This window comes from Chiloscyllium plagiosum, unplaced genomic scaffold (assembly GCF_037043375.1).
Source record: "Chiloscyllium plagiosum isolate Xiang-an unplaced genomic scaffold, Cpla_swu_hap1 HiC_scaffold_27, whole genome shotgun sequence".
Lineage (NCBI taxonomy): Eukaryota > Metazoa > Chordata > Chondrichthyes > Orectolobiformes > Hemiscylliidae > Chiloscyllium > Chiloscyllium plagiosum.
In genome coordinates, this window is record NW_028270165.1 from 19,011,288 (window position 1) to 19,036,686 (window position 25,399).

The 25,399-nt window shown below is 47.0% G+C and overlaps 1 protein-coding gene and 1 long non-coding RNA gene across 4 annotated transcripts in view; one reads left to right on the plus strand and one right to left on the minus strand.

Moving 5' to 3' along the window:
* Positions 1-25,399, plus strand: part of LOC148143338 (uncharacterized) — a 47,988-nt gene that overhangs the window by 21,761 nt on the left and 828 nt on the right. The gene's annotated exons all lie outside the window — the stretch shown is intronic.
* Positions 6,535-25,399, minus strand: part of LOC148143339 (uncharacterized) — a 163,159-nt gene continuing 144,294 nt past the window's right edge. Inside the window, exon 3 of the mRNA XM_087974110.1 lies at positions 6,535-8,089. Coding sequence (XP_087830236.1) covers positions 7,015-8,089 — 1,075 coding nt within the window. The 3' untranslated portion in view covers positions 6,535-7,014. The remainder of the gene's footprint in view (positions 8,090-25,399) is intronic.

Here is a 25,399-nt window from a genome sequence, read left to right on the forward strand (position 1 = left end):
CAGGTGGGAGGCGTGGGTGAAGCTACTCCCGCACTCGGGGCAATGAAGGGCCTCTTCCCTGTGTGGACCCGCTGGCCTGGCAGCAGGGTGAAGGCCTGCATACAGCCCTTCCCACACTCAGGGCAGCTAAAGGGCCTCTCCCCCGTGTGGCTTCACCAGTGAGTCAGCAGGTGGGATGAATTGCAGAAGCCCTTCCTGCACTCGGCAGTAGAATGACCTCTCCCCGGTGTGACAGTGCCGAATAGTCTCCAGGATAGACTGGGCACAGAAGCCTTTCCTGCAGTCGCCACACTTCCACGGTTTCTCCATGGCCGAAGCTTCAGTCGCACACAAACACGTGTACAGCCCCTCCCTACCGTGAATTCCTCTTTCCAGTCTGTGTAACTGTTTTCGGCTCCACATACACTGTGCTGCAACAGTAGGGAGGGGGCAGGGCAAGGCCAACAGCAGGCTCCCACACGACACCGGAGTTGCCTTGCACAGTTTGCAAAACTCCCTTCCCCATCAGAGAATCCCAACAGTGTAGAAGACTCCACACCAACCCTCCGAAGGGTAACCCACCCAAACCCATTCCCCGACCGCTACTGCTCAACATTTACCCCCTGATTAATGCACCTAGCCTGCACATCCCTGAGCACTATGCGTAATTTAGTACTGTCAATCTACCTGAACCTGGACAAAGTTAAAAATCTCACAACACCAGGTTAAGTCCAACAGTTTGTTTGGAAACACTAGCATTCGGAGCACTGCTTCTTCATCAGGTGGTTGTGGAGAATAAGATCATAAGGCACAGAATGTATGAAAAACATTAGTGTCCTGCCACTGAAATGATATATTGAACAAACCTGGATTGTTAAGTCTTTCATATTTTAGAATAGGTTGCAGTAATCATTAATATGTAAATTCCAGAACTTCCTGTCAAGCATCTTCATGATAGCCTAAGGTTTTCATAACAAAAGGTGACATCTCAGCTCAGACAATGCATTAAAGGTGTGAGGTCAGAGTCTGTCTGTTGTCCAGTTTCAGTCAGACTGGTTATAGAGTCAGCACGGAAACAGACCCTTCGGTCCAACTCTTATATGCCAACTAAATATCCCAACCCAATCTAGTCCCACCTGCCAGCACGTGGCCCATATCTCTCCAGTTGCTGCTTAAATGTTGCAATTGTACCAGCCTCCACCACATCCTCTGGCAGATCATTCCATACACGTTCCACCCTCTGTGTGAAAAAGTTGCCCCTTAGGTCTCTTTCATATCTTTCCCCTCTCACCATAAACCTATGCCCTCTAGTTCTGAACTCTCCCACCCCAGGGAAAAGACTTTGTCTATCTATCCTATCCATGCCCCTCATGATTTTATAAACCTCTAAGGTCAACCCCCAGCCTCTGATGCTCCAGAGAAAACAGCCCCACGTGTTCAGTCTCTCCCTATAGCTCCAATCCTGGCAACATCCTTGTAAATCTTTTCTGAACCCTTTCAAGTTTCACAACATCTTTCCGTTAGGAAGGAGACCAGAACTGCGCGCAATATTCCAAATGTGGCCAAACCAATGTCCTGTACAGCCGCAACATGACCTCCCAACTCCTGTACTCCATCCTCTGACCAATAAAGGAAAGCATGCCAAACGCCATCTTCATTATCCTGTCGACCTGCGACTCCACTTTCATGGAGCTATGAACCTGCACTCCAAGGTCTCTTTGTTCAGGAATACTCCCAAGGACCTGAAATCCGACCTAGCTTCCCATTTGACTATTCCCTCTATATTCAGGATCCAATCCTTGTCATCATAATTATTCTCTTCGATGTGTGCAGTCAATTTTGTTACAATGCAACACACATCAGACATGCCGTTTCCAGTTTCAATTTTTGTGATCTTCAGAATCCAGTTTTGATCGCTGGTACATTTACTCTCATTGTCCCTTTCTATTGTTCTCTGCTCATTTTCCACATCACTACATTGCTCACTGGCCTTGATTTGGATTGGCTATGCTAAATTGCCCAGACTGTCCAGGGATGTATAGGTTAGATGGGTTAGCCATGGGAAATACAGGGTTATAGTTTCATAGTAACAGAAGCATGAGTAGGCCACTTGGCCCATCCAGCCTGCTCCACCATTCATTAAGATCATGGCTGATATATAGCAAAATAAAACCCCTTGCCTTCATCTGTTGCTCTCTCAGACACACACACACACATCCTCAACACACACTGTCTCACAGGCTTATACTTCATCAAGCACACACTTCATTAGCATGCACACGCGCGCACACACTTCATTAGCATGCACACGCGCGCACACACTTCATTAGCATGCACAAGTCTATGGAGTGAGTTTGCATTTGCAGAATTATATTTGCAGACATATTCAATTTTGCTCAAAAAGCACACAAACTGCAGGCTGTCAATCCATGTAATATTTTATAAATTCCTAGTTTGGTTAATAGAACCAGTCTGATTCAAGATTGGGATACAGACTCGAACCTCACTTTTTGTGCAGTATCTGAGCTGAGATATGACCTATTTTTATAAAACCTTAACCCATCTCGAGAAAGTAAATTAGGAGTAGTTCTGGAGTTTATATATTAATGAACTGAAACCTGCAACTATGGAAAATAAAGAACAATGAAAGCATGGGAAAGATTAAAGCATGAAGACCACTGGCAATCTGTGGAAGGCAAGATAGGATAAGCATAGTGGAATTTTCTTACACCAATTAGCAGAGTAAGGTTAAGACTGAAAGGTCACTATGGCGAGATGAGATAACAGAGAAACTTGCTTTATTACTTGTGTTAAGTGTTATGATGACAGGATTGGGACAATAAGTATTTGGGACATGACATTAAGATATCTAATTAATAGTTAATAGAGTCAGCTTGAGACAGGAGACTATTGTGACAGATGGAATAGCTAAATATCTCTCATGACAGGTTAGTCTGGAATGCAAAGATCACTGTAGCAGAGTTAGCAATAAATATGTAACCATGACATTAGAATAACATTAAGTAGAATGTACAACTAAAGAGATAATGGGAACTAACATCACTGGTTTATTGTATGGCTAGAGTGAGGTACTTTGATTAATATTAGTTGGACATGATAAGCTAACAGAAACATGATAAAAATGATATAAAAATCCACGGACCCTGAGGTTTGGGGGAATTCGAGAATCTGCTTTCTCGGTGGCACAGTTTTTTGTTTGCAAATAAAAGACCTACTTCTTGAAGAACTCTCTGCGTCTCCTGGTGGTTCTCTACATTTTCTCCACAACAAATTTGGCGCTGCGAGCAGGGTTGTGCAGAGACCCACCTGGACAGAGGGCGGCAGTAACAGGGTGCTTGTTGGTCCACCGGGGGCATTCCTGAGACTGACAGAATAAGGGTACCCAACAAAAGAACGTTAGCATTTTTGCTGTGAATTCGGACTATATTCTGTTGGCTTCGAGTGATCCTGGGGGACTCAGAGGTGCAGGAACCTGCCGGAGGGTCTCTCCGATCCAAGATCCAAAGGCGAGGAGTAAATTGCAGCTGATGGAGACTTGGAGAATAGGTCAAGAAAACTGCATAGTGGGGTAAGGGGTGAGTAAGAATAGAACGTAGCAATTGTTGAGTAAAAATTCCACGTGGTGTATATAAGACCCTATAAATAAATAGGGCAGAATAAAGAAGGGGAAATTGTTTTACTGGAAGCACTGATAGACCTGTTTAGAAAATTGGCAGATTGGCAGTGGATGATTAAAAGTAAAATAGCAGAGAATAGTCAGTGTTATATTGTTACTAGACTGTTAAATGTTTTAGATAAGGCCTGTAGGATAATAGGATTTTTGGAAATGAACAAAGGGTCTGTTTAAGTAAGGCTCTGGGTGACAGCAATTGATTTAAAGCAGCTGTTAGCAGCAAAGCTCTGTGTGTGTGAGAGAGCAGGAGCAGCTGTAGCTTGCAGAATGTGTGTGTGTATGTGTCTGTGAGAGAGATAGAGTTTATAGTTTAATCATTGTGATCTGATTTGTATGCATAATTGTTTGTGGTGGTTAAATGTTTATTTTGATTTTATTTTGCACTAAGAATTTAAGAGTTCTTTTTTGAGAGAACTTTCTCAAGAAACATTTAGTGATTGGTGCAGTGTTAGATTGGTTTAGGCTGAATGAATGAGAATAGATTGTTTGTATTAACTAGCTGCAACTGAGGACGTTTAGAAACTGAGATTGGGAAGGGACAATTGCAAGTTATAAAGTTAGGAATTGCTTATACTATTGAACAAAGTACTATCGGACTTGAATGGTATAAGCAAGTGATTTATGAGAGCAAAGACAATACATTAGTTGGACTGAAATATATCGTAGGATGGATAAAGGGACTGCAGTTGAGATACTGAGTGAGAAATTTCCAATGGCAAGAAATGATATTGTAAAAATTTCAGAGAAATGGGAAAAAAGAACTAAGGATTTATTGACTAAATGGCCAAAAGAAGGTACCTTTGATAAACATATGTGCAATGAGATGGAAGGATTAATTAAGAACTATAAGCCGCAAGATAAATCTAAAAATAAAAACCAAAAAAGGGATCAGGAGATGGAAATACTGAAACTTTTCAGGAACGAGGGTGAGGAACTGAAGGTAGCTTGTCAGGCACCTGTGGTGACCAGGAAAGCTGCAAAAGAACAAGCTGAGCAGTTACGGGAAACAGGAAAGCAGGAATCAGCTGCCCCCATCCTCTATACCCAGATGTAAAAGAGTTGAATAGACTTCCTCCCTACTTGAATGAAGAGGTATTGAAGCAGTGTCCAGTAATAAAGGGAACAGTAGAAATAGAGGGATAGTTAGAATGGTATGGAAGTGCGGAAGACAAAAATGAACTGAGGGAAAGAAGAGAAAGAGAAAAAAGGGACAGGCAGGAGCAAATAGAATCTATACAACGAGTGCAAGAAGAGATTAGTGTGCTGCGTGGGCTAAGGGAACAAAAAGCAATTGAGGAATACTCATTGCGATATGAAAGGAGGGCTGAAGAAAAAAGCTGTGAAAGTGACGTAAAACAAGCAGAAAGGGATGATGAGAGACCAGGAAAGAAAAAGGTCCCAGTATCTAAAGAATGGGAGGAATTAGAAATAGCATCGGACTCAGAGCCCGAGGGAGAATTATTGAGAAGTAGTGTTAGTAAAGGGAAAAAGGGCCAACAAGGAAGGATGCTCCTTATAAAAGAGGGGAGAAACCCAGCCTACATGCCTTGGGGAACTCAGGATCTGGAAAGACTGAAGAATGCGCTGCCGGGTTTACATGAGGGAGCAGGAAAGTGGATCAGGGCTTTTGAAGATGAAACCACAGGGCGATTGCTGGCTATAGGAGACTTGAAGGCACTGCTGGTGAGGTTGGTAGGGCTCCCGAAAGTCAAAGGAAATAATGGTCCGAATCCACTTGAAAAATGTGGCAGACAATCCAATGATTGACAGGGTCGGGTTTGATCAAGTGAGACAGAATGTATGGCAGGCCTTAAGAGACTGTTATCCACCCAAAATGGACCCCCAGGCTCAGATGGGATCCACTGGGAGAAAGTGAAAACCTGGCTGCTTACTTGGAGAGACAGTTAAAGAAATGGAGGCTGGAAACAGAGCAAGACATAGAGTCTAATCAGTTGCTGAACACAATGTTCCGAAATTCCATCAGAGGCAATGCCCTCCCAAGTCTGGTCAAGGCTGGAGGAGGTGGTGGGTCTGACATCATCAATGAGCCACCAGGAATTGAGAGATCATGTAGCTCATGTAGCTGAAAGGTTTCAAAAAGACAAAGAGAAACTGTTTGAACAGCAGGAGGAGGTGCAAAGGAAGCTGGCGCAAATGCAGCTCGAAGAGCTTAAAAAGAAGAAAATAAGACTAAAATGGTGTTGCCAGTAAGAACCGATACAGCAATCAACATTGGTGTGAACCAAGTGCCGGCGCAAGGGGGTTCCTATCAGGTAACCAGACGGGAGCCAGAAAGTCCCATGCCAGCAATTGAGGGTTTTAAGAGAAACTTTCCTGCAGGTGACTTATCCGAGGCAGGGCAGATTTAAACAACAGCCGAAACAGAACTGGAGTTCCCAAGGACAGGGACCTAGGAATGGTATATGATAAATAATCAGGCTCAAGGGGGGCCAGAAATGATGTGCTGGGGATGCCATCAACCAGGCCACTTTAGGAGGAATTGCCCTTATTGGACCGGACCCCCCTCTGCCCTACAGTGGGCCTAGACGGCAGGAATCCCCAGTGCCCACTTCCCAGACACCTACAGGCCCATATGGGATGTGTTAGGGATGCCCTGAGAACCTGGGTGGGAAAGGTAGCATGGGAGGCTGATCAAGAACCATTAATACAAGTTAATATAAAAGGGCGGCAGACACCGGTGATGATAGACACTGGAGCTACGTACACTTGTGTACAGACGCAGTGTGCCCCTTCCCATGTCAAGTAAATTTGTTAAAACTGTAGGGTTCTCGGGGAAATCACAGTTAATCCTATTTACAACTCCAGTACTGCGCAGCAAAAGCAGCAATTTTTTCAAAACAGCTCAAGGTCAAAGTGCAACCCCTCACTTTCTTGATTATTGGTCACCACTGAGTTCTCCCTTTGTAATTGGATCCTTAGTACAGCCTTATCCCGGAGGAGGTATTGCCTCACTCAGCAATTTCAACCTGTATCCAAGTAAGTTGGATGAGTAGCGTAGAGTCAACCAGACTGCTGTGGGTCTGGAGTCACGTGTAGGCCAGACCGGGTAAAGGATGCAGCTGGAACGACGTTCTCTAATAACTGCTCAAGTCTTCCCTAAAAAAGAACTGAGTGAATCAGATGGGGGTTTTCTTCCACCCCGACCTCACCGACAATGGTTTCATCTTTAGATTCTGAACTCCAGATTTCTGACCAAATTCCAATTCCACCATCTGTCGCGGTGGGAATCGAACCCGGGATCCCTGGAACTGGGTTGATAGTCCAGTCAATAATGGCACTCGGCCGTCACTCCTTCAATCACCCTGCGATGGCACATGAACTCACTGGTGGCTCCGCAAGTGGGAGGACCGGGTGAAGCCCTTCCCGCACTTGGGGCAGCTGAAGGGCCTCTCCCCCGTGTGGACCCGCTGGTGGGCCAGCAGGTTGGAGACCTGGGCAAAGCTTTTCCCGCACTCGGGGCAGCTGAAGGGCCTCTCCCGGGTGTGGACCCGCCGGTGCCTCAGCAGGTAGAAGGAATCGCTGAAGGCCTTCCTGCACTCAGGGCAGCTGAAGGGCCTCTCCCCCGTGTGGACCCGCTGGTGCCTCAGCAGGGAGGAGGAATCACGGAATGCCTTCCCACACTCAGGGCAACGGAAGGGCCTCTCCCCCGTGTGGACCCGCTGGTGCCTCAGCAGGGTGGAGGAATCGCTGAAGGCCTTCCCGCATTCGGGGCAGCTGAAGGGCCTCTCCCCCGTGTGGACCCGCTGGTGGGTCAGCAGGTGGGCGGAATTGCTGTAGGCCTTCCCACACTCGGGGCAGCTGAAGGGCCTCTCCCCCGTGTGAACCCACTGATGCCTCAGCAGGTAGAAGGAATTGCTGAAGGCTTTCCTGCACTCGGGGCAGCTGAAGGGCCTCTCCCCCATGTGGACCCGCCGGTGCTTCAGCAAGTCAGAGGAATCACGGAATGCCTTCCCACACTCAGGGCAGTGGAACGGCCTCTCCCCCGTGTGGATCCGCTGGTGCCTCAGCAGGGTGGAGGAATCGCTGAAGGCCTTCCCGCACTCGGGGCAGCTGAAGGGCCTCTCCCCTGCGTGGACCCGCTGGTGGGTCAGCAAGCTGGAGGAATTGCTGTAGGCCTTCCCACACTCAGGACAACTGAAGGGCTTCTCCCCTGTGTGGACCCGCTGGTGGGTTAGCAGGTGGAAGGAATTGCTGAAGGCCTTCCCGCACTCAGGGCAGGGGAATGGCCTCACCCCCATGTGGATCCGCTGGTGCCTCAGCAGGTTGGAGGCCTGGGCAAAGGCCTTCCCACACTCTAGGCAGCTGAAGGGCCTCTCCCCCGTGTGGACCCGTCGGTGGGTCAGCAGGTTGGTGGAATTGCTGAAGCCCTTCCCGCAGTCAGGGCAGGGGAATGGCCTCTCCCCAGTGTGGCTGCGCTGATGAATCTCCAGGGCAGATAGAAAATGGAAGCCTTTCCCGCAGTCACCACACTTCCATCGTTTCTCCACGGGGTGGGCATCCTCGGGTTTCTCCATGGCCGAGGTTTCAGCCACACACAAATGTGTGTGGAGCCCCTCTCTACCGTGAATTCCTCTTTCCAGGCTGTATAACTGCTTCAGGCTCCACACTCAGTGCGCTGCAATAGTAGGGTCTCTCATCCAGTCCCATGGATGCTGAAAACATGCTCAAACAGGAGCCAAACAGCTTTGCTCCTTCTCACAGAATCATAGTTGAAAACCGTTGTGGTCCCGATGGATTGAGTGACTGTCAGACATTGACATCAAAGTGAGGACTGCAGACGCTGGAGAGTCAGTGTTGAAATGTGCAGCGATGGAAAAGCACAGCAGGTCAGGCAGCATCTGAGGAGCAGGAGAATCGACATTTCGGGCATAAGCCCTTTATCTGTTGATTTTGAAACTTCCGTCTTCAGATCTTCAAATACTCTGTAAAAAGAGATTACAAAGGTCATCACTGCCAGCCCAGGGTAGAAATTCTGAACAAGGAATTCTACTTTCTGTGGAATATTTTCTTTTGTTATTCCACAAAATTGAAAGCACCATCCCACTCTCTCTCCCCCCCTCTGTTCTCACTCTGCTCTATCTAATTCTCCTGAAGGTGCTGATTCAGGATCTTACAGGGGCAGAAAAGCAAAAACGTCAAGACTGACATCTCTCTGAATTTTGGATAATTCCACCTGAAGGTTAATATCTTTCACAACACTGGGATACTGCTGAGAGATAAGCAGGTCTGCTTTTGGGAAGCAAATAAAAACAAAGAGTTTGTGATAACCCCTTCCCTTCAGAGAATCCCCATAGTCTGGAAGCTGGCCACTCGGCCCAACGAGTCTCCACCCCGACCCTCCGAAGGGTAACCCACCCACCCATTCCCCTACCCCTATTGATCAACATTCACCTCCTGATTAATGCACCTAACCTGCACATTCCTGGGCACTATGTAATTTAGCACGGTCAATCCATCCTAACCTGGACAAAGTTAAAAATCACACAACACCAGGTGAGTGTTCAATGGGTTTATTTGGAAGCATTTGCTTTCGGAACGCTGATCCTTCATCAGGTTGTTGCGGAGAATAAGATCATAAGACACAGAATTTATAGAAATGCATTATAGTGTCCTGCCATTGAAATGATATATTGAACAAACCTGGATTGTTAAGTCTTTCATCTTTTAGAATGGGTTGCAGTTATCATTACTCTGTAAATCCCAGAAATTCTTGTATAAGAATACAAGACTTATACGTGTTTATGTGCATGAAAGAGAAAAAAAAGTCTATTTCTGTGCTGTATATTTCTAAACTGTTTGATAACAGATGCTTTATTTCTGTTGCTGTCAATGTTGTTGTAAATCATAGCTGGGTACTAATAGTTAGATGTAAGGGAGACAAAATTCCCCAAGTAGGGCACCATATAAATCCCGGGAGATCCTATTTCTGGTTCACTTCATGAACAAACATTAAGCACGAGCCTGTATTCATTTGTAATTTTGTTCCATTATTCTTGTTTTATTCCCTGCAAGGATGTGGGAGAATTGTTAGATTTGGGTCAGCCATTTTGTCACATATTAAAAGTCTGGAAACCATTTTGACTCTCATCTTAGTGCCTGCTTGCTAAAGCTTATGTTTCCCAGGCTAAGCGGAGACGGTTGGCCTGCAGCTTTACTGCTCCCTGATAAACAAATTCTTTCCATCCCCCACAGTTGGCGAGTCAGGCAGGAGATACCCTGGTCCTGCCAGGTCACCGGCCGATATCCTTTGAGAGGGGAAATATAGAAGGTACTTGCTGCTTCTGTTGTGTCCAAAATAAAAGGGAAAGCTGGCCAGGGTCAAAAATGCTGTTAGAAATGCTGATACAATTCTCGCTACTCAGCCACAAGATACTAGTGTGAATACTCAACAGGGTCCTAGCATCTGGACATAATGTTGCTGAGAGCACTTGTGCTTTACAAAGTTAGTAATAATGAATTTGCTTGCCCCAGGGTTTTGAGAGGTGAAACCCTAGTTGACAAACCCTGCACTCACACGGAGGTCCATGGCATGCTTCAAGATGCCCCTGATCTGTTCGAGTGCCCAACATTAGTTTTAATTGCCGAGTAGAAATCTGCACTGAGTATAATTGCTCGCTTCAGGATGTCCAGACTTGAATGAATTCGACATACAGGACACATTGGGCAACTATTAAAGACTCCGTTGTACTTCCCCTGGGTTGTGGACTCATGTAGAGAAACAAATAACTTGATTGAAAACAGTGTTCGATTTGCAAATAGAATGGCTGAGAGGTATTTAGAGTTTGCACACTTGGTTAAGCAGCTATGCGTCACAGCCAGGATTTATGAGGCTCAACTCCCTAACTTGGGCTGTTCTGAAATGTGAGTGCCTCATTACCCTTGGAAAGTAGGAATAAATAAAAGCTGACAAACAGATATGAAGAAAGTTGGAGAATGTTACAGAGAGAGAGAGGTGCGTAGGGAGGGGGTCGTAGGGAGGCAGAGAGAGGGGCGCAGGTAGGCAGAGAGAGGGGCGCAGGCAGGCAGTGAGAGGGGCGCAGGCAGGCAGTGAGAGAGAGAGAGAAAGAGGCGCAGGCAGGCAGAGAGAGAGGCGAAGGCAGAGAGAGAGGCGCAGGCAGGCAGAGAGAGAGAGAGAGGCGCAGGCAGGCAGAGAGAGAGAGAGAGGCGCAGGCAGGCAGAGAGAGAGAGAGAGAGAGAGAGAGGCGCAGGCAGGCAGAGAGAGAGAGAGAGGCGCAGGCAGGCAGAGAGAGAGAGAGAGGCGCAGGCAGGCAGAGAGAGAGAGAGAGAGAGAGGCGCAGGCAGGCAGAGAGAGAGAGAGAGGCGCAGGCAGGCAGAGAGAGAGAGAGAGGCGCAGGCAGGCAGAGAGAGAGAGAGAGAGAGAGGCGCAGGCAGGCAGAGAGAGAGAGAGAGGCGCAGGCAGGCAGAGAGAGAGAGAGAGGCGCAGGCAGGCAGAGAGAGAGAGAGAGAGAGAGAGGCGCAGGCAGGCAGAGAGAGAGAGGGAGAGGCGCAGGCAGGCAGAGAGAGAGAGGGAGAGGCGCAGGCAGGCAGAAGGAGAGAGAGAGAGAAAGCCATGCAGGCAGAGACAGACAGATAGGGAGAGACTGCCTCAGTGCCAACACCCTGCAGCTTGCAGAAAGGTTAACACTTTGTAATCTGGTTTGAATGCACATTCTCCTGGGTCTGGCACTGAAATCACAGGGGAAGCCCCTGCTGAAGAGCACAAACTATGGTCTCAAATAGGGTACTCCCTCCACACCCAAACCAAAATCTGGGTGACCCCTGCTGGACTGGTTTGTGTTCCTTCTTTGCTGCTGCTGCCTATTTTAGTTGATTATGTGCATTATTGTACACACTTGGGCAAGGAGGGAATGGTTAATACTCTGTTACAAACTTGTTGGCACCAGGATTTTCAGAAAGCAGCGAGGAAAAGAGCTGAAGCGTGTTTAACTTGTAAATTTTAGTTTGATCGTTCTGCCTTTCACTGCACTCTTTCTTATCTTTCTTTCACTAACTGTGTTTGATTGGGCCTGATAACCTCTAGTAAACGGGAATTACACTTTAATGCTTTTCTGGATACACAGTAGGTCAACCACTCTAGCTGCTGAGTATGTGCCCATATCCCCATCCATCCCAAACTCGTACCAAGCGAGCCCTTATGGAGTTTAAGCAACTTGCAGCTTTCTTTCCCCCTGTCTTTGGAACTGCTCGACTGGAAATCAAAGTCACCCGGCAGACAATCCTGTGCTCGGCTCAGTTCACTGTTGTGGCCCTCCTCTCCAGCGATCTCTCAGATGCCGAGATTTCCCCCTTCCTGATAATGATTCCCAATCCCTGGAGCTGTCTGTCCCTGTCCTTACTGAACCCGAGGACTATCTGTCTGATCTCCAACCACCACCCCATGACAATCCCCCTTTTGCTGACACCCACAATCTCTTCTTTTTAATAAAAAGGAGGGACTGTGGGAGAATTTGACCAAAATTGCCACAAAACTGTGGCAAAGTCATTTTGTCACAAAGCAATGTTTGCAGTAAAATGTAGCCTGTTAACATAATGCTGTCTGAGCCCTGGCTAAGGAATTCTGTTTTGATAGCCTGACCTTGCAGCTGCAGACTGTCTCTGCTCCTCAGGCCATTAGACTGTGCTGCTTCATAGAATGATGGATTGGTTCTCTCTGTCCCTTATCAGTAATTCGAGCTGAGCTGAACCTGCAGAATAAGATAACATTCTGTTTTATAAACATTAAGAAATGTAGGTCTGGACAATGTATGTGAACCTTACAACTGCCCCTCAGTTGCATAATTAATGGAGAGTGGGCTTGTGTTTTACCATAAAACTTGTAACATTCTGTATTTTATTGGAATATATCAGACTTTGTTTTGAACTAAGAGGTATTTCCATGGTCTCCTCTCCTGACTACTTTGCTTTAAACAATCTGACACACGAGTTACTTTGCCCCAACCATACTAATAGTTACATCGAAGGGAGAGAGAATTCCTCAAGTAGGGCACTATCAGAATCTTGGGAGAGCCCTATTTCTGGTTTACTTCCTAATGAATAAACATTAAGAACGAGCACCTATTCATTTCTAATTGTGTTCCATTTTTTCTTCTTTGATTCCCTGCTCTGACTACACTCTGTCCGGTTGATTGACTGGCTGGGAGATTGTGAGTTGGGTTTCAATTGACAATGTTTTATTGTTCTGGAAGGTGTAAAAGGGGCTTGAAAGCTTCAGCAAAAATCCAGCAGAGCCGAGAACAGACTGACATCTTATTCTGTGCAAACAAGGAGATCAACAGAGGACAGAGAAATCAGGCCCTAAAACCCGAGCTGACACCAGACTACCCTGTGATCAGTGCTTTGATTAACAGTGCCAACCCTCTACCTTTACCTCGCTTCCCGTCTGACTACCCCCTCGATATTCAGGATCCAATCCTTGTCATCCTGAAGCCATGTCTTTGTAAGGAGTCTCCGATCATTATTGTTCTTTTCGGTGTGTGCAGTCAATTCATTCACTTTTGTTGCAATGCAGCACACATTCAGAAACATTGTTTTTAGTTTCAATTTTTGTGATCTTTAGAATCCAGTTTTGATTGCTGGAATATTTACTCTCCTTGTCCCTTTCTCTCGTTCCCTGATATTTATTTTCCACATCACTACATTGCTCACCGGCCTGGATTTGGATTGGCCATGCTAAATTGCCTATAGTGTCCAGGGATGTGCAGGTTAGGTGGGTTAGCCATGGGAAATGAAGGGTTATAGTTTCATTGTAATAGAAGCAGGAGTAGGTCATTTGGCCCATCCAGCCTGCTCCGCCATTCATTTAGATCAGAGCTGATCTATCCATAGACTCAGCTCCTCCTCCCTGCAATGTCGCAACTACCTTTCATTCCTCTATCATTGCAAATACCCATTCAACTGTGATTTAAATATACTTAACGAAGCTGCCTGTACTGCTTCCTTGGGCAAAGAATTCCATAGATTCACTACTCACCAGGAAAAGGAGCTCCTCTTCATCTTCACACCGAACGCCACCTTCACTATCCTATCCAACTGAGACTGCATTTTCACAGAACTATGAACCTGCACTCCAAGGTCTCTTTGTTCTACAACACTCCCCTTAACTGTGTCAGTCCTGTCTGGATTGCTTGACCAAAATATAAATGATGGCATTTATCCTAGGATTCTCTGGGAAGCAAGGGAGGAGATTGCAGAGCCATTGGCCTTGATTTTTATGTCCTCTTTGTCTACAGGAGTAGTCCCAGAAGACTGGAGGATAGCAAATGTGGTTCCCTTGTTCAAAAAGGGGAGTAGGGATAGCCCTAGTAACTATAGGCCGGTGAGTCTCACTTCTGTTGTGGGCAAAGTCTTAGAGAGAATTGTAAGGGATAGGATTTATGCACATCTGGATAGGAATAATGTGATCAAGGATAGTCAGCATGGTTTTGTGAAGGGCAGGTCGTGCCTCACAAACCTTATTGAATTCTTTGAAAAGGTGACGAAGGAGGTTGATGAGGGGAAAGCGGTAGATGTGGTATATATGGATTTTAGTAAGGCGTTTGATAAGGTTCCCCATGGTAGGCTACTGCAGAAAATACGGAGATATGGCATTGAGGGTGAGTTGGAGGTTTGGATTAGGAATTGGCTGGATGGAAGAAGACAGAGGGTAGTAGTTGATGGCAAAGTTTCTTCATGGAGTGCCGTCACTAGCGGTGTTCCGCAAGGATCTGTTTTGGGACCATTGCTGTTTGTCATTTTTATAAATGACCTGGAAGAGGGGTTAGAAGGTTGGGTGAGCAAGTTTGCGGATGATACGAAAGTCGGAGGAGTTGTTGACAGTGAGGAAGCATGTGGCAGGTTACAGCAGGATATAGAGAAGCTGCAGAGCTGGGCAGAAAGGTGGCAGATGGAATTCAATGTAGCTAAGTGCGAGGTGATTCACTTTGGGAAGAATAACAAAAAGATGGGGTACTGGGCTAATGGTCGGATACTTGGTAGTGTGGATGAGCAGAGGGATCTTGGTGTCCATGTACACAGATCTCTGAAAGTTGCCACCCAGGTAAATAGTGCGGTGAGGAAGGCATATGGCGTACTGGCTTTTATTGGTAGAGGAATTGAGTTCCGGAGTCCTGAGGTCATGATGCAGTTGTATAAGACTCTGGTACGGCCGCATCTGGAATATTGTGTGCAGTTTTGGTCGCCATACTATAGGAAGGATGTGGAGGCATTGGAACGGGTGCAGAGGAGGTTCACCAGGATGTTGCCTGGTATGGAAGGAAAATCGTATGAGGAAAGACTGAGGCACTTGGGGCTGTTTTCACTAGAGAAAAGAAGGTTTAGGGGTGACTTGATTGAGGTGTACAAGATGATTAGGGGGTTAGATAGGGTCGACAGTATGAACCTTTTCCCGCGTATTGAGTCGGGTATTACAAGGGGGCATAGCTTTAAATTAAGGGGGGGTAGATATAGGACTGATGTTAGGGGTAGGTTCTTCACTCAGCGAGTCGTTAGTTCATGGAATGCCCTGCCAGTAACAGTGGTGGACTCTCCCTCTTTATGGGCATTTAAGAGGGCATTGGATAGGTATATGGAGGATAGTGGGTTAGTGTAGTTTAGGTGGGCTTGGATCGGCGCAACATCGAGGGCCCAAGGGCCTGTACTGCGCTGTATTCTTCTATGTTCTATGTTCTATGTCTACCTCAACCTCTCGAAATTAAACTCCATCTACCAGTCCTCAGCCAATTCTAATTTATAGCAAATCTCTTTCCTCTCTTATTCCCTCCAAGCTGAAAATCTCTATCCCACACACTCTCCCTCCATTCTCAATTTGCTGAACCTAATCCCTGCTGTACATCATCCTGAAGGGTCTGGTTCATGCTGGTTAACAGGCCTACATATTGAAACATACAGAATCCTGAACGGCCTGGACAAAGTGGTGTTGGAAGGATGTTTCCATTGATAGGTTCTAGTCTCTCCTAAGGGCCCAGCCTTAATGTGAAGGGAAAACCTTTGAGAACAGAGATAAGGAGAAACCTGTTCAGCCAGAGAGTAGTGAATCTATGGAACTCACTGCCACAGAAGGCTGTGGAGGATCCAGGTCACTAAGGATATTTAAGACTGAGATAGATAGGTTTGAGAATAAAGGGGGAATCAAGGGTTACGGGGAGACACAGGAAAATGGGGTTGAGAAACCGAGCAGCCATGATTAAATGGCGGAGCACACCCGATGGGCTGAATGGCCTCATTTCTGCTCCTGTGTCTTATGGTCTCTTGCTGTCCTGGACACAGAGAATTGGGAGCAGGAGTAGGCCATTTGGTCTTCTGATCTTGCACCAGCATTGAACAGATCATAACTGGATATGAATCTCCCAACATCTTGGTGCATAGGCAGGGACTTTTTTTCACTGGAGCACAGGAGGTTGAGCGTTGACATTCGAGAGATTTATAAAATCATGAGGGACATAGATGAGGTGAACGGCGGGTATCCTTTCCAGAGGGTGGGGGGTTTCAAGATTAGGCAGCAAATGTGAAGGTGAGAGGAGACAGATTTTAAAAAGGCAGGTGGGGCATCTTTTTGTTCATGGAGAGTGGTTTGTGTGTGGAATGAATGTCCAGAGGAAATGGTGGATGTAGGTACAGTTACAACATTTAAAAGACATTTGAATAAGTACATGAATACAAAAGGTTCAGAGGAATATGGGCCAAACACAGGCAGGTGGAACTAGTTTGAATTTGTGAATATAGTCAGCATGAACTTGTTGGACTGGAGGGTCTGCTTCTGTGCTGTATGACTCGAACTGTTCTGTACTGGTCTTAAAACCATGTTCTTGCCTTCCCTTCCCCTATAACCGTCCACTTTGTTGTTCAAAAATCAGATGAACTCAGCCTTGAATATATTCAATGACCCCCTAACTGCAGGAAGATATCCCCACTTCCGATCCGAATTCCTTTTGCTGATTGCTTGCTGCACCTGTCTGACAACTGGCAGTGACTGGTGTAGGAGGACACTGAGGCCCCTTTGTCCATCCACACAGCATTCCTGAAGAAGGGCTCGGGCCAGAAACATCAACTCTCCTGCTGCTTGGATGCTGTCTGACCTGCTGTGCTTTTCCAGCGCCACACTTTTCAACTCCGATCTCCAACATCTGCAGTCCTCACTTTCTCCACATCCCAATAAATCGCCATTTAAACAATGCATCTCCTTTATGCTTTTTTTTCCCCACAGCGAAGGCTATAACTTCACATTGTGGTACTGCATTTGTCATGTGTTTGACAGTTGTGGTCTTCTCTACACCAGGAAGACCGAGCATAAACTCGGGGAATGGTTCACAGAGCATCGCAGCCAGGTCCACAGAGGCCGTCCGGACTTCCCAGTCACCACCCGTTTTAATTCCCCTTCCCATTGTGTTCTTCCAGCCTCCTGTCTGTTTTCCAGTGTCTCTCCTCCCTGGATTCAATCCCGTTCCTTTCAGTTGCTGCAAGTCAACAACTGAACCGAGAATGAAAAAAAAATGAAAAAGGGAGTGCTGTACTCACAGATGTTGGACAGAGGAACGAAGTTGCAGTCTGGACTGAAGCTCAGGGAGACAGAAACAGCAGCAGCACCAGCTTCAGAAGCTCATGGTCTACCTTCCGCTTTCAGACAATGGGGGGGGGGGGAAGGGGGAGAGAGGGCTGGGCTTTGATTGGCAGGAGGACCACGCTCCTTCCTGTATTCCAGGGCTCACTATTGGTCCGTCAAAACAAGGTCGCCCGCCTTTTCAGCAAACAGCAATGAGCATGCGCAATGTTTTGCTGACGCTAGCAAACCTGCGTACTACTTGCGAACACCGATGAGCATGCGTAGTGTGCCCTGTGGAATGATTGTAAGTGTTCAAATGCCAACAAAAGAAATAAAGAGTAGAGCCGCAATTTTTTTTATTCTATGTGGCTCGACATTTTTATCCCCTTTGTGTTTTTATGTCTCTTCCCCATTGTGGGGGGAGGTGGGAGTCCAAAACTAGAGGGCAGAGGTTCAGGGTTAGAGGGGAGAGATTTATGACGGACCTCAGGGCAACATTTTCACACAGAGGGTGATGTGTGTGTATAGAACGAGCTGCCGGAAGAAGTGGTGGAGGCTGTTACAATTCCAACATTTAAAAGGCATTTGGATGGTGGTATGAATAGGAAAGGTTTAGAGGGAATATGGGGCATAAACTGGCAAATGGGTCACTAGATGAATTGAGGATATCTGGTTGGCCTGGACTGAAGGATTTGTGGCTGTGCTCTGTAACTCAATTTCAACACAGTCAGAACCAATTTCACAAGACGAGGAATAGGCCATTCACCCCCGACAGCCAGTCCTGAGCTGTGGCCTAACTCCACATATTTGAATGCAAGTTTCAAAGATTTTACAGCTCTTAAAAAATTGAACATGCTTTCAGACTTTAATGATGTTTCTGAATGAGAATAGCTAAAATGATACAAATGTAAAAGATCAGTAATTTCAGAATGTAATTGAAATGCAGAGCTTTTCTAACAGTAGGTGTGACTTCTGTCTGTGTCCCAATGTCAAGTCAGCCTGATGTTTAAATTACTTTCTCGAATGTAATTGAAAACAAATTCTGGGATTAACATACCAAAGAACAGAAACCCATTCTAAAAGATGAAAGATTTAATCTAAACTTCTTTAATGCATCACATCTCCGTGACACTCAATTCCTTTGGCTATACGTTCTGTGCTCATGATCTCATTCTCCACAACCACCTGACGAAGGAGTGGTGCTCTAAAAGCATGTGCTTCCAAATAAACCTGTTGGACTATAACCTGGTGTTGTGTAACTTTTAATTTTGTCCACCCCATTCCAACGCCGACATGTCCACATCGTGAACGCAGCCCAAACATCCCGATGCTGCCAATAAACTTTACAACGCCGATGAAACGACAGACTCTACACTCCTGAAAAATGTACAATTTCAAACGATACTGGCTACTCACTCACTGCTCCATCTGATTTGCGACATTGGAAACTTAGTGCAGGAGGCTGAAAGAAATGAGCAGCTTTAAAACAAAAACCTCTTGGAGCTCAAAGCTTTCAGTGAGAGTCTGAGCCCGGTGGTTAAGTTCAGGTAACTTTTATTGTGACCCAACTTTGTTACAGCTTCAGATTCCCCAGCAAAAAGGCAGAGAAAAGGTAGCTGCTTTTTAAACAGCTCAAGGTCAAAGCCCACATATCTCCCCTACCCCACCTCACTGTCTTTATTATTGGACAGCACGAAGTTGTCCTTTTGTAATTGGATCCTCAATACAGCCTTAACCCGGAGGAAGTATTGCCTCACTCAGCAATTTCAACCCAAACCCTGTCTCCAAGTTTCTCCCCGCTCCTTTGCCAGGAAGGGGCAGTGTAGAGTCAACTGCACTGCTGTGGGTCTGGAGTCACGTGTAGGCCAGACCAGGTAAAGGGTGCAGCTGGGACAACTGAGTGAATCCTTTCCCACAACAGCAGTTTGCTTCCCTAAAAGGATGTGAGTGAATCAGATGAGGGTCCTACCCCACCCCCGAAAATGGTTTCATCGTTAGATTCGGAACTCCAGATTTCTGACCGAATTCCAAATCCGCCATCTGCTGCCGTGGGATTCGAACCCGGGATCCCCGGAACTGGTTGATCATCCGGTCAATAACAGCACTCGGCAGTCACTCCTTCAATCCATGTGAACTCACTGGTGCCTCCGCAGGTGGGAGGAGAGGGTGATGGCCTTCCCTCACTCAGGGCAGCTGAAGGGCTTCTCTCTGGTGTGGACCCGCTGGTGCCTCCGCAAGTTGCCCACCTGACTGAATCCCTTCCCACACTCGGGGCAACTGAATGGCCTCTCCCCCATGTGGAGCCGCCGGTGGGTCTGGAGGTTGAAGGTATTGTTGAAGCCCTTCCCACACTCGGGGCAACTGAATGGCCTCTTCCCCCATGTGGAGCCGCCAGTGGGTCTGGAGGTTGAAGGTATTGTTGAAGCCCTTCCTGCACTCGGGGCAGCTGAAGGGCCTCTCCCCGGTGTGGATCCGCCGGTGAGTGAATAGGGTCAAGGCCTGGGCAAAGCCCTTCCCGCACTCAGGGCAGGAGAATGGCCTCTCCCCGGTGTGACTGCGTCAATGAATCTCCAGGGCAGATGGGACACAGAAGCCTTTTCTGCAGTCGCCACACTTCCACGGTTTCTCCAAGGGGCAGAATTCCTCAGGTTTCTCCATGACGAAGCTTCAGCTGAACACAAACGCATGCGGGAGCAAAATGAGACATCAAGGCATTAATACAGACACCAGAGAGAAACTGAACTGATAGACATGGCAAATGTTGGTGGCAAGCCAGAGTCACAACGATATACAACACAGAAACAGACACTTTGGTCAAACTCTTCTATACTGGCCAGATATCCTAAATAAATGTGGTCACATTTGCCAGCACTTGGCCCATATCCCTTCCTATTCATATAGCCATCCAGATGCCTTTTAAGTGGTGTAATTGTACCAGCCTCCACCACTTTCTCTGCCAGCTCATTTCTTACACGCACCACACTGTGAAAAAGTTGTCCCTTAAGTCTTTTAATTCTCCATCTGCCTTGCCCTCACCCTAAACATACTACCCTCTAGTTGTGGACTCCCCTATCCCAAAGAAAAGACCTGGTCTAGTTACCCTATCCATGCCCATCATGATTTTATAAAAGTTTATAAGGTCACCCTTCAGACTCTGGCACGCTAGGGAAAACAAACCCACTCCATCCTTCTGTCCCTCCTCACCCGGGTAATTAAGTCCCATACCTGAGATTGCAGAGTCTGCTCCCTCCCTGGATTCACTCCAGTTGCTACAAGTGAACAGATTCCCAACCTCCCAATGTGAACAGTTGCCTAACGGAGGGGTCTCAACTTCTGCCCCACCACCAAAATGGACCTGTTGGTTCTGGCAGCAGACACAGAGGAGTTCATCAGACGAATGAGACTCCGGGAATTCTTTCAAGGTGCCGGCAGTGATCCTACTGATGAACTGGAACAGTCATCACAGGGATCTGTAGAGGAGCGACCAAAGAAAGTGTCAACGTGGACCCCACCGGAGGGCCGCTGCCCTGGGCTTGACATGTATGCTCAAACCGTCAGGAAATATATAAATGCCAGATTCATCAGCCGTACCCACAAGGTAGAGCAAAACATCACCCGTTCACAGCGCAATGCCATCAACACTCTCAAAACCAATCACAATATTGGCTCCTCCTTTATCTGCTGGTTTGATGACATTGTCATTCAGAATAGAACAGATTACTGAAAGGAAGTGTACCGACAACTGAACAACTAGGAACACTACAGGCAACTACCAGCTGATCCGACCAAAGAACACACCCGAGAATCAAACACACTGATCAGAACTTTGGATCCAATCCTTCAGAGTTCCCTACGCGCCCTCATCCCACGTACTCCTCATGAAGGCGACTTCTACTGTCTTCCAAAGGTACACAAAGCCAACACACTGGGACATCCCATCGTGTCGGGCAATGGGACCCTATGTGAGAATCTCTCCAGCTATGTGGAAGGCATCTTGAAACCTATTGTGCAGGGGATCTCCAGCTTCTGTCGCGACACTACAGATTTCTTACAGAAACTCAGCACCCATGGACCAGTCGAACCGGGAACATTCCTCGTCACAATGGACGTTTCCGCACTCTACACCAGCATCCCCCACAAGGATGGCATCACGGCAACAGCCTCAGTACTCAACACCAACAACTGCCAGTCTCCAAACACCATCCTACAACTCATCTGCTTTATCCTCAATCACAACGTCTTCACCTTTGACAACCAGTTCTTTTTCCAGACACACGGAACAGCCATGGGGACCAAATTTGCACCCCAATATGCCAACATTTTTATGCACAGGTTCGAACTCGACTTCTTCTCTATGCAGGATCACCAACCAACATTGTACACAAGATACATTGACGATATTTTCTTCCTCTGGACCCATGGCGAGGAGTCACTGATAAAACTACACAGTAACATCAACAAGTTTCATCCCACCATCAAACTCACCATGGACTACTCTCGACTGTCTGTCTCATTCTTGGACACGTGCGTCTCCATCAAGGATGGACACCTCAGCACCACACTCTACCGCAAACCCACAGACAACCTCACAATGCTACACTTCTCCAGCTTCCACCCAAAACATATTAAAATAGCCATGCTCTATGGACAAGCCCTACGCATACACCGGATCTGCTCAGATGAGAAGGAACGTGACGGACACCTGGAAGTACTCAAGGATGCCCTCACAAGAATGGGGTACGATGCTCAACTCATCGACCGCCAGTTCCGACGTGCCACAGCAAGGAACCGTAATGACCTCCTCAGGAGACAGATACGTGCTGCAACTGACAGGGTACCCTTCGTTGTTCAGTACTTCCCAGGAGCTGAAAAATTACGCCATGTTCTTCGTGAGCTGCAACACATTATCAATGAGGATGAGCACATCATCAAGACCTTCCCCACACCTCCACTACTTGCCTTTAGACAATCACCAAACCTCAAACAGATCATTGTTCGTAGCAAACTGCCCGGCTCTCAGGACAACTCCATACAACCCTGTCATGGTGGATGCTGCAGGACGTGTCAGATTGTGGACATAGATACCACTATTACGTGTGGGGACACCTCCCACCTTGTACATGGCAGGTACTCATGTGACTCAGCTAACGTTGTCTATCTTACACAATGCAGGCAAGGATGCCCGGAGGCATGGTACATTGGGGAAACTGAGCAAAGGATACGACAACGGATGAATGGGCACCACACAACAATTAACAGACAGGAGGGTTCCCTCCCAGTTGGGGAACACTTCAGTGGTCCAGGACATTCAGCCACGGACCTTCGGGTGACCATTCTCCAAGGTGGACTTCGGGACAGGCAGCAGAGAAAAGTGGTCAAGCAGAGGCTGATAGCTAAGTTCGGTACCCATGGGGGGGCCTCAACCGGGACCTTGGGTTCATGTCACATTACAGGTGATCACCATTGCACTACACACACACACACAGACACAGATATTCCTACACACACACACACTCTCACATACACACGGACACAGGTACACACAGACACCCACACAAACCCTTATAGACACACACACTCACACAAGCACCCCTTCACACACTTAAGACACTCTGCACTCACTACATACACACATACACTTTCTCAGACTCACAACCCCCACCCCAGACAGACAGACACACACACACACTCACAGACAGACAAAGACCCACATGCACACATATATTTTGTGGGGTGAATTTGTATTTGCAGGGTTACATTGTACTTTGCTCAAAACCTGCATGCATTCATGTAGAACTCTGAGCTCAGAAACTGCATGAATTTATGTAAAACTCCGTGATCTTACTTTTTAGATTAGAATCAATCTAAACATCATAGGATAGACAGAGAACACAGGGGAGAAAGTGAGGACTGCTGATGCTGGAGATCAGAGCTGAAAATGTGTTGCTGGAAAAGCGCAGCAGGTCAGGCAGCATCCAAGAAGCAGGAGAATCGACGTTTCGGGCATGAGCCCTTCTTCAGGAATGAGAAAGTGTGCCAAGCAGGCTAAAAAAAAGTGGTAGGGAGATGGGACTTGGGGGAGGGACGTTGGAAATGTGATAGGTGGAAGGAGGTTAAGGTGAGGGTGATCGGCTGGAGTGGGGCTGGGGGCGGAGAGGTCAGGAAGAAGATTGCAGGTGAGGAAGGTGCTGCTGAGTTCGAGGGTTGGGACTGAGACAAGGTGGGGGGAGGGGAAATGAGGAAACTGGAGAAATCTGAGTTCATCCCTTGTGGTTGGAGGGTTTCTAGCCGGAAGATGAGGCACTCTTCCTCCAGCCGTCGTGTTGCCATGGTCTGACGATGGAGGAGTCCAAGGACCTGCATGTCCTTGATGGAGTAGGAGGGGGAATTGAAGTGTTGAGCCATGGGGTGGTTGGGTTGGTTGGTCCGGGTGTCCCAGAGGTGTTCTCTGAAACGTTCCACAAGTAGGCGGCCTGTCTCCCCAATATAGAGGAGGCCACATCGGGTGCAGCGGATGCAGTAAATGATGTGTGTGGAGGTGCAGGTGAATTTGTGGTGGATATGGAAGGATCCCTTGGCGCCTTGGAGGGAAGTAAGGGGGGGAGGGGAAGGTGTGGGCGTAAGTTTTGCATTTCTTGCGGTTGCAGGGGAAGGTGCCGGGAGTGGAGGTTGGGTTGGCGGGGGTTGTGGACCTGACGAGGGAGTCACTGAGGGAGTGCTATTTTCGGAACGTTGATAGTGGAGGGGAGGGAAATATATCCCTGGTGGTGGGGTCCGTTTGGAAGTGGCGGAAATGTCGACGGATGATAGGATGGGGGCCAACACCTTCAACATATTGTCTAGCTATCACCATTGTTAACAGCTAACCCGAGAATGCAACTTCAAAAAAAAAGTTTTTGTGATTTACACATGAAAGAAGTGAAACTATCACTGTACTCTAATAGATGAAAGGCTTAACAATCAATGTCTCAATATATAATTTCAGTTACATCACACTAAATTTTTGCTATAATTTCTGTGTTACGATCGAGCCCTTCACTATCACCTGATGAAGGAGCGTCGCTCCGAAAGCTAGTGTGCTTCCAATTAAACCTGCTGGACTGTAACATTGTTTAAGGGAGGGAATATCGCTCTGAAACTGATCGGGCCACTTCCGCGTTGTGACGTCATCAACAGGATGAATGGGAGGAGCGAGAGCCGAGGACAGGGGGCGGGGTGATGACGACGGCGGGTTCCCGCACTGCGCCTGCTCCGGACAGCCCGCCGACCGGCTGGCCCGCACTGTTTGCAAAAAATCCCTTCCCATCAGAGAATCACCCCGCAGTGTGGAAGCAGGACACTCGCCCAACGAGTCCACATCGACTCTCCGAGGAGTAACCCACCCACACTCATTGCTCTACATTTGCCCCTGACTCGTGCACCTAACCTGCACATCCCTGGATGTTATGGGTAATTTAGCATGGTCAAGCCACCCTAATCTGCATATCCCTGGGCACTATGGGTAATTTAGCATGGTCAATCTACCCTAACCTGGACAAATTTAAAAATCACAACACCAGTTTAGTGTCCAACAAGTTTATTTGAAAGGACTCGTGTTCAGAGCACTGCTCCTTCATCAGGTGGTTGTGGAGAATAAGATCATAACGCACAGAATTTATGGAAAAACATTAGTGTCCTGCCACTGCAATTATATATTGAACGTATCTGGATTATTAAGTCTTTCATCTTTGAGAATGGTTTGCAGTTATCATTAATATGTAAATCACAGATCTTCAGGTAAGGCCCATTTTCGACATAACTTAAGGTTTTATAACAAAAGGTGACATCTCAGCTCAAACACTGCATTAAACGTGTGAGGTCAGAGTCTGTCTGTATCCCAATCTTCAGTCAGACTGGTTCTGTTTCCACAGCGGAATTTACAAAATATTACTTGTATTGACTGCCTGCAGGTTGTGCATTTTTTGAGCAAAATAGAACAAATCTGCAAATATAATGCCACAAACATAAATTCACCCCCATGAAGGTGTCTTTGTGTGTGTGTGTGTGAATGAGAGAGAGAAAAGTCTATTCCCGTGCTGTAAATTCTATGTCTATTTGACAACAGATGCTTTATTCCCATCGGTGTAAATATTGCAGCTGGGTACAAA